The sequence below is a fragment of the Engystomops pustulosus genome, chromosome 4, assembly GCF_040894005.1.
Source record: "Engystomops pustulosus chromosome 4, aEngPut4.maternal, whole genome shotgun sequence".
NCBI classification, from domain to species: domain Eukaryota; kingdom Metazoa; phylum Chordata; class Amphibia; order Anura; family Leptodactylidae; genus Engystomops; species Engystomops pustulosus.
In genome coordinates this window covers 162,335,726-162,346,019 of record NC_092414.1, presented here as the reverse complement: position 1 = coordinate 162,346,019, position 10,294 = coordinate 162,335,726, and the positions used below count along the sequence as shown (strand labels likewise).

At 39.4% G+C, this 10,294-nt stretch overlaps 1 protein-coding gene across 1 annotated transcript; it reads right to left on the bottom strand.

Moving 5' to 3' along the window:
* Positions 1-1,622: 1,622 nt before the first annotated feature.
* Positions 1,623-2,591, bottom strand: LOC140128500 (olfactory receptor 2G3-like). Its single transcript, XM_072150199.1, has one exon. The coding sequence runs from the start codon at positions 2,589-2,591 to the stop codon at positions 1,623-1,625; it is 969 nt and encodes a 322-aa protein (XP_072006300.1).
* Positions 2,592-10,294: the final 7,703 nt, after the last annotated feature.

The following is a 10,294-nucleotide window of genomic DNA, read 5'->3' as shown; positions in this document are numbered from 1 at the left end:
AAAAAATAAGGAAAATATAACGCTATTGTATTGTATTGAGGTGGATATGTGTGTCACTAAGAGCTAAACACAAGTCTCCCTGCAAATTCCTCACAATATGGTACTAGCTGCACTACTAATGCCAGCAAGCCCAGCCACAAGCAAACCAAAAAAAAGGAAAATATAACGCTATTGTATTGTATTGAGGTGGATATGTGTGTCACTAAGAGCTAAACACAAGTCTCCCTGCAAATTCCTCACAATATGGTACTAGCTGCACTACTAATGCCAGCAAGCCCAGCCACAAGCAAACCAAAAAAAAAGGAAAATATAACGCTATTGTATTGTATTGAGGTGGATATGTGTGTCACTAAGAGCTAAACACAAGTCTCCCTGCAAATTACTCACAATATGGTACTAGCTGCACTACTAATAGCAGCAAGCCCAGCCACAAGCAAACCAAAAAAAAAGGAAAATAAAACGTTATTGTAGCCCTAAGAAGGACTGTTGGGTTCTTGTAGAATCACTCCTGCCTAACACTATTCTAATAGAACACCCTAATGCTTTCCCTGACCAGCAGCAGCTCTCTCCCTAGCGGCATCCAGACACAGAATGATCCGAGCAGCGCGGGCAGGGGCTAGTCTATTCCAGGGTCACCTGATCTGGCCAGCCAACCACTGCTATCGACGTGTAAGGGTACCACGTCATGCCGGGTGGAGTGCAGAGTCTCCTGGCTTGTGATTGGCTCTGTTTCTGGCCGCCAAAAAGCAAAACGGCGGGAGATGCCATTTTCTCAAGCGAGCGAAGTATTCGTCCGAGCAACGAGCAGTTTCGAGTACGCTAATGCTCGAACGAGCATCAAGCTCGGACGAGTATGTTCGCTCATCTCTAATGTAGATTTATTTGTAAAAAGGTCCCTGGTCGGATACCTGAACTAACCCCCCCCCCACCCACCCAAAGAGAAGGTCATACAACTCCTTGTGGCTGGAAAGTTCCAGGTTTCTTGACCAAGAGAGTCCTTGCTACAGGACACATGGCCTGCAGAAACCAAGGCTATGGAGCAGCAGCTCTGATCCTTACCAGAATCTGCCTAGGACTACTGCTAAAGAAGCTTCTACCCTCTCCACCAAGTTATAGAAACTAGGCTGTGAGCATCCTTTGCCAGACATAATCCAAACAGCTACCTTGGACTTGGACTGTTACCTTGGCCTGTTGCCTTTGCTGTGTTCTGGAATTAAGGAACTGTAAGTTGTTTCACATCCCTTGTTTAAGTGTAGTCCCTTGTTTCCACTAAGATTAAAGGCCTCCCTTCCACCGTCTACCCGGGGATCCTTATACACATATACAATGGGTGTGCCCCAGGAAGAACTATTTCCACCTGACCATGACCCAGTTGAGTGCTACACCACGCCCAAGCCAGCCACTTGTGTACTAGGGAAACAAAGATGCCTCCAAGCCAAAAGGTCAGGCCCCTGTGAGGGATGTTGCAAATACATTACATGGCATTGTGTTTATTGAAGAGCATATGGCTGAAACATCTCAGTAATACAGTGTTCTTGCAATTTTACCACAGTAAATGAAATCAACATGCAATTTGGTGCTCAGTCTCTACTTTGCATATTATTTTGGTATTAAGGTGCAGATCATTTGTCTGACCTAATCTTTTTTCTAGTTAAATCCACAAATGCTCCTTTCATATCTTTGTTCCTCAACGTGTATATCAAAGGATTTAGCATTGGGGTTATTACACTGTAGAACAAAGTGGCCATCTTGTTTTGGTCTGCCTCGTGATTTGATCCAGGTTTCATATATATAAACATGATGGTGCCATAAAACAGGGAAACAACTATAATGTGTGAAGCACAGGTGGAGAAGGCCTTCCTCTTTCCCGAAGATGTTTTTATCTTCAGTATGCTGAAAATGATGTTACCGTATGTAATGAGGATAAGACAAAATGGACCAATCACCACCAACATGGCAAACCAGAAAATAAGTGTTTTATTAACATATGTATCTGTGCAGGCCATCTCCAAGACTGAAGGGACCTCACAGAAAAAGTGATTTATAACATTAGGACCACAGTAGGGCAACTGCATTGCAAAGACTGTGTGTACAAGAGAGTCCACCAGGCCAAAAACCCAGGAACCAATTGCCATCTGAAGGCACAAGGTGGGATGCATAATATTTGTGTAGTGTAATGGGGAACATATAGCCACATACCGGTCATAGGCCATTGACAATAAGAGGTAACACTCAGTCCCTCCTAGAGAAAGATGAATTAACATTTGTGCCATACAACCATCAAAGGATATCGTTTTTTTCACTGACAAGAAATTAATGAGCATTTTTGGGACAGTACTTGTTGTGTACCAGATGTCTAAAAATGACAGATTTCTCAGGAAGTAATACATAGGGGTGTGAAGACGGGAGTTTATAGTACTGAGAAAAACAATGATTATGTTACCAATGAGAGATATAACATAAACAGATAGAAATATCACAAATAACAGTATCTGAATATCCCTGTTGCTGGTCAGTCCAAGAAGAATGAATTCTTCCACTCTCTTGTAGTTAGATAGATTAAATACAATGGAAGCATTGTATAAAATCATTGTGCCCCACTTTCCAATCTGTAGCACTCAATAGTCTCCTATAGAAAAGAAAAGCAGCAATCTACATTAGTATGTGACTTGTAGTACAGTTCCTACAGCCAGTGATATATTGTGGAAAACTATGTTTGTATTGACAATAGCAGAAGTTTTTTCAGTAATAAGGAAACGGTGCAATTAATTAATTATTATTTGCATGACTTTAGAGGGAGAGGAACCAAAATAAACAGATTTAAAGGGGTTTACACATTTAAAGGGGTTTACCAAAAAAAGAAAATTCTCTATTCTTAATCTCCTATTGTTCCTAACCTGTCAAAGCTGCCTAAATCCTGTAAACAGCGAACAAACTGACGAAAGTGCGATCCGCGACCCTTAGTAAATAAGCCCCTTTATCTTGTCAAGTTTATTTTCAAACTGTTTTTGATGGCATTACTTCACATTGATGCCATATTTTAGTTGAAAGTTTTTGCACTTACTTGTAAAAAAAATTGAAAATTGATCACTTGTTCAAATTAATACGCTGCCATATTGATGTATGACATTATATTATACCAGTCAACCTATGCAAATGCATAGGCTGACATATGCACCACTGGGTCTCACCTAGCATGTACTGAGACAAGGCAGCCCTGGGGTCCTTCATTGTACTCCAGGGTTGTCGTGGAGATGATCTGTAGGTGCAAAGGCTTGATATCCTTAAGAGGTTAAACATCAGTTTAGTATAATAGATGTGCCCTACTAAGAAGTTGTTCCTCAGGACTTCTTTTATTATACCTTGTGGGAGATTTGGCCCAGTAGAGACCGTGGTAGCGGGGTGCTGTGATGCAGTTCAAGACAGTGACACCAAAGTACAGTCCAAAACAGGTCTCGCCTGCGTTTATTGCAGCAGCAAAATAAAACAGCCTTCACATTCAGGCATTAAATAAACAAAAATCCTACCCGTCAGGGTGCTAACTATACAGGTGTTCACTAACTCACCACTATACAAAATCACTTGGCTGCTCCAGGCACAGAGGTCAGGGCTGTGTGCTCTCCAGCCTCCTTCCAGAGAGAGACAACACTTCCAGCTCTGCTGAGCGGTTTAAAAAAAAGACTGATTGGGCTGCTCCCATCACCTGTGTCCAAGGTGCTGGACACCCAACCTCAGCACTAAGGCCTTGCATAATAGCAAAACCTAGGGGAAACATACCGCCCATCCACAGTTAACCCCTTCAGTGTCTCACAACCTCTATATGCCGCAGAATCATAGATTTTGTAAATCTTTAATGGACATCTAACATCAGTTTAGTGATGAAAGATGTCTAGATCGTATCAGCTTCATGGACCTGCAATCTACTTTCTGAAAGATGTGGGCCCCTGTACTCTGGCCTGTTCATTACGTCTCTGCTTTAATATCAGTGTATAAGCTGCAACCTCTAGATATCAGGGGTGACTAAAGACATGGGGACAAACATCAAGTGCTGGTGGATGCAGGATCAGTACGACTTTTCACCACCCCAAACATCCTAAAGTGAACATACCATCATGTAGGCACTTGCATCCTAATTCAGGGGCACTTTGAGTTTTCCTGCTAGCACCCTCCATTCCTGAGATATGAGCCCCGGGATCTGACTATTGACTGTGCTGTACCGTCAGAGAGAAGGAACTGCAGTACGGGTTGGGGTGTGTGATCATGCTAATATCCTCTGACACCATCCAATCAGAGGGTGTCAGAGAAGAGATGCCTTAAATATATGTGAGTACGTAACTAGCTGTGGCTGCGCTCTCCCGGCATCATGTGTTTGCACTGCCAGGTGCGCTCAGCCCACATAACACTGTAAGATCTCAGTACACGGCATGGAATATAAAATACTGCCACTAGGAAGTACAATTTGTTACGCAGAGAATAAGCCCTCATACAGCACTGTACACTGTACAGAAAAATGAAAATAAAAACTGAATATGGTAAAAGTAATAATTTTTTTTGGTACAAAAGGTTTTCATTTTTGGTAAAATCTATTAATGCCTAATAAAACCTAAGAAAATGGCACAAATGCAGTTTCTTGGCAATATTATGCAGAAAACAAACTCTAATACAGTTCTATACACAGAAAAATAAAAAAGTTTTATTGATTTTTGAAATTAGGGAGCGATAAACATAAAGTAAATTGGAAAAAGCCGATCAGGGACAAGGGGTTAATATGCCCTTTATACCACATGATAAAAAGTTTACAAATTCTCTAGGATAAGGGTTTGTGGTACCTGAGGCCATACTCACACGTGGCATTTTGGTTGCGTTTGGAAATGAAATCCAAAGGCTATACTCGTGATTACATATTTTGGTATCGTGTTTCCAACACGTTAACTGAATGTGAAGGAAAAGTGATCTTACATCAACATGTGATCACAGGTGGATTGTGTTTCAGAATGCAACGTGGCCTCAGGAGCTCCATAAAACACGTCAAGGCATCCGAAAACTATTCTGCCCTACATGTTCCCTGACAGCGGGCTCACCTGAGAAAAGTTGGTCCCCCCACCTTGTTCAAATCTAACAAAATTGGTGTCAAATGTTTTTGCTATGTTTGTGCTTGTTTGTGCAGTAGAACTTTAGTTTGTGCTGCTATCGTTTTTAAGATATTAATAAAAGTTTCCAGCGTCATCAGAAGTCAACCAACCCCCCCACATTACCCAAATCAAACAAAATTGGTGCCAATCAATTCTGCTACATTTGTGCTGGTTTGTCCTGCTCAAATTTGTGTTTGTGCTGCTATAGTTTTTAATGTATTGATCATTTTTTGCAGAGGTTATCAGAGTTCATTCCTTCCAAAGCCTCTAATCCTAAACACCTTAGCTTTGGTAAAAACCTAAACATACTTAAAAACAAAAGCGGCTCAAATGAAAATTTTTTGCTGCGCAAACCAGCACAAACGTAGCTTGAACATTTGACACCAGTTTTTTTTGATTCGGTTAATGTGTGTGTGTGTGGGGGGGGGTCTGGTTGACCTTTTGAACGTTACAAATTAGTTCATATCTTCAAAACAAAAGCAGCATAAACCAGCACAAATGCAGCAGAATTGATTGGCACCAGTTACATGTTAGAAAAATTTGTTAGATTTGAACAAGGTGGGGGGGGCCAACTTCACTCAGGTGATGTCCTCTTACTCGGATAAAACTGTGCAATATATTTCTAGATGCATTTTCTGCTTTTATTCAGTTAATGTGGGTAAATTTTGCAGCCAGATGAATGTATTAATGATAAATATTAGTGAATTCCAAATCAAACCTTCATTTTGTTAGAATTTCTGTAAAATACTTAAAGGGTTAACAAGCTTCCTACCTGCTGTTTTAAATATTTTAATAGAATAATAATAGTTAATAGAACGGGGTGATATGTGGTGAGTTTCTATTAACAGAACATACAAAACCTTATAGAAATAAAATAATTTATTCTAAAATAGCAATGTTTTTTAAAATGTTTATCAAATTCATATTTTTTCATAAATAAATGTTAAATATATCAATAAATAATAAATATATCAATCAAAATTTACAAAAGTACAAAATGTAATGGAAAAACACTTGGGTAAGTTAAAGCCTTCTAAAGTTATAATCGGATAAAGTGACACATGCTGGTTTTGAAAAATAGGCCTTGGTCATCAAGGCACAAATAGATAAATATTTGAAAATATTATTTTCAAATATACTTTCTGTATCAATTCCTCACAGTTTTCTAGATCTCTGCTTGCTGTCATTCCATAGAAAGCTTCTATGTTTATTTCCAGTGGACAGAAATCTGACCATGGTCACACAGGTGCACGGCTCGTTATAAGTCACAGCTCTGATTACTCTCTGATATTAACGAGACGTGCACCTGTGTGACCATGGTCAGATTTCTGTCCACTGGAAGAAAATACACAAACTTTCTATAGAATGTCAGCTAGCAGAGATCTAGAACACCATGTGGAATTGATACAAAAAAAGTATATTGAAAAAATGTATAATTTTTCATCATGCAAACAATAACATTAATTTGCTGAAATGAAAATACCCCTTTAATAAATCTGCCCCTATGCTTCTTAGGCAACATAATAATTCACTAAGATAATAAGTCCTACAGTGTGAAGGTGCCAGAGGCAGTACAGAAATATATCAGAATTAATAATCTAAGCTTATTACAAAGTACATTTTGTGCCAATTTTTAGAAATGTGAATTTCGTATTCCCTTATTTTCCCAAAAGTTCTGCAAAGATATAAAAGTTAGATAAAAACCAAAACCTAAGAGATCTCTATAATACTAAGTAAGCCTTTGGTTGTATATAACACATTATTTGTTACACATGATGCACATTATTTATTGAAATAAAGATGTTTTTTAGATTTTACAATATTGATTACCTGTAATCTTCAATACAGGCGGTCCCCTACTCGAATCGACTTACATACGACCCCTAGTTACAAACGGACCACTGGATATTGGTAATTTATTGTACTTTAGTCCTAGGCTATAATAAACAGCTATAACAGTTATCAGAGGTGTCTGTAAGGAAGATTTATTGTTAATCCTGATTCTAATGACAACCCAACATTTTTAAAATTCAATTGTCGCAGAGACCAAAAAAGTTCTGGCTGGGATTACAATGATAACATATACAGTTCCGACTTACATACAAATTCAACTTAAGAACAAACCTACAGACCCTATCTTGTATGTAACCCGAGGACTGCCTGTATTGAAATTATTAGATCTACTTCTCAGAATCTCCCTGTAATCTCCCAATATTATAAAATATACTGTACTGGTATTTAGTATAAAAGGGCATCTAAAGTTCATAATAATTCATAATACAATTCATAATAATTCACAATTTGGAGGGTGTCTGTATATATAGAATACAGCAAGGTACGTCTTATGATAACGAAAGGTAGAAATGAATATTTTGGCACAAGGCATGCTGCTGTGTCACAGTTACTATGTGCTGCCTTATTTCAAGTTATATGCTTCTCTGTACTATTTAAGATAGAATATACGGACTGTTGCTTTATACCGGTAACCCGTACCAAGTGATGGTACATATACTACATATTAATGCCCAGATTTATTTCTGTTTTCAGATGCAGTTTTCACATAAATACATGTAAATGTGCATGCACATGTGAATGCCCCCTGAGCGTGTTTGGCGCAGGGTGACTGTGCAGTGGTCTACAATACCGTATTTTCCGGGCCATTAGGCGCACCGGAATATAAGGCGCAACAGTCCGATGCGCCTTATATATGTAATAATTCCATATATAAGGCGCATCGGACTATAAGGCGCAGGGTCGGGGCGTGGCGGAGGTCCGGGGGCGGAGCGGAGACCCGACGGGACGCGACGCCGAGAAGAGACGCGGCGACGCGGGGAAGGTGAGTGGGGAAGGTGAGGGGGAGGTGGAGGAGGGCAGCGGACCATACTTACATAGGTCCCCGCTACCGGAGACAGCAGATCTCCAGCGGGAACTGCAGACCACGCGGCAGAAGTTGTTCGTGCCGCGTGGTCTGCAGTTCCCGCTGGAGATCTGCTGTCTCCGGTAGCGGGGACCTATGTAAGTAGGGTCCGCTGCCCTCATATAGGGCGCACCGGACTATAAGGCGCACTTTGGATTTCCAAGGAAATCCAAGGCTTTTAAGTGCGCCTTATAGTCCGGAAAATACGGTAATTTGGCACACAATGCACATCCGTGCACTTTGCCTCACTAATAATAAATAAGGGCCATCCTGTACACTAGCTAATTATAGGAAGGAAGTTTTTATTATGTATACTGCATGGTGGGTACTTAGCTCTTCTTAAAGTTTAGTTTACATTAATATTCAATCATGAGATTACATAGTTACATAGCTTATACGGTTGAAAAAAGACACATCAAGTTAGGATTAGGATGAATCCAATAACGTACAACATTCCCCACTCTATAATGGGGTCTGCTGGGTATCTGTTATTGTATCCATCATTCTGCCACACAAAACACTACTGCTGCAGAACTTTTGACATCTGCAATTTTAGATGGAGCCTCTAATGCAGATGAGAAAATATGCTTGACATTATATTAGCTCCATTTCACATCACAAATAGGCAAAACTGTTTACAAAGAATATCAGTGCTGTGATAGTTACCTGTAATAGTTGAAAAATAAGGAATTTTCATTAGAATGATCTTTCTTTATAATAATTCTAATTCTCTTCTAATAATATTATCAGTATAATGAAGGCGCTCCATTTCTGGATAATAAAGCAATCTGCTGAGAGATGTCAGATTCAAATCCTTATATCTTGTTCAGCTTCATCTCAGATCACCATTAATATGTCCTTTAGGTCCTTTAACATGTCACTTATAAAGTTTTCACAGTTTCACAAGGGATTATGTCCCACAACTCAAACAGTAAAGTGAAACTTCTACAACAGGTTCTTGGAAACTTTATTGTCTGCACATTGCTGAAGTTTAGAGATTTAACACATTAAAAACCTTTTTTTAGGTTTTTGTGATACAAAGTTATTCAGTGAATAGACAAGTATATGAAACACAACAAAAAGTTTAATCAAATAAGTTGTATTAGTTGACTGCAAACACAAACCCTATTGAAGTCAATGGGAATCCAGATTTTAAGACCCAAAAATGGCTGTGAAATGGAAGTAGTAAGGGGTAGAGGCCTGAAAAATGGTAGTAATAACAGGGTAGTTGCCCTGACAAAAATGGGAAAAGTACTTAAATTGTTAGGGTAGGAGAAGTGATAAAAGAAGCAATGGGAAAACCACAAACCCTTATTCTCACTGAGGTTAAAATCCAGCTACTGGGGTATTTGACAATTTATACTCTGAATCCAGCTAATAAAGAATTTGACAATTCAAATTTTTAACACTGCAAATGTGGAACAATTTTGAATCCGATACCTAGGCAATTTGACAACTTCAATTTTGAATCCAGCGAATGCATACCAAGTTTTTTGGACTATAAGACGCACTTTTCAGCAAGAAAAATTCTTGCCGAAAAGTTCCTGCCTCTTGTAGGATCCAGCACTGGGACACCCTCCTAACCGGTGTAATGGAGATCGGGGAAGCGGTCACACACTGTTTCTCTCCAACTCTGAGAAAGCAGAGGCTTGTCACTGCATTCTCTGTCTCCTGCCCACCCGACCCTAACACTGAAGGACCTTTGATGATGTAATCGGGTCATGTGATTTTCAAGTCACATGACCCAGAGCAGAGAAGGTTCAGTACACATAGGGGCAGATTTACTTACCCCTTCCCTGATCCAGCCTGTCCGACGAGGATGAACTCTGCCACGATTCATGAAGATTTTGCGCCCCATATCCATGAATTACTAATCGCACTTGCACTTTAGGAGACCTGATTGCTTATTTGCATATTAACATGGTAAATCATGCTCTAAACCAGTATTTACATGGTTAATTCTTGCCCAGGTCAGCCTTTTTAACAAACAAATAATTTGCATGTTCTGTACTTACCTTCATTTTGTTTATATTATATATTGTATTATCCTTCTGGGGAGAATCAAGCTCTCACCCATATTGTGGGTGTTTTTAAGTGTTTTTGATATGTCTTTGATATGTATATACCGTATATACTCGTGTATAAGCCGAGTTTTTCAGCACAAAAAATGTGCTGAAAATCCTCAACTTGGTTTATACACAAGTCAATAGGCAGCCCAGCACTAAAAAAAAAAACTTATATACTC

Coding starts and splice junctions, on each gene's coding strand:
- LOC140128500 (XM_072150199.1), bottom strand. CDS start 2,591: ATGATTTTATACAATGCTTCCATTGTATTTAATCTATCTAACTACAAG.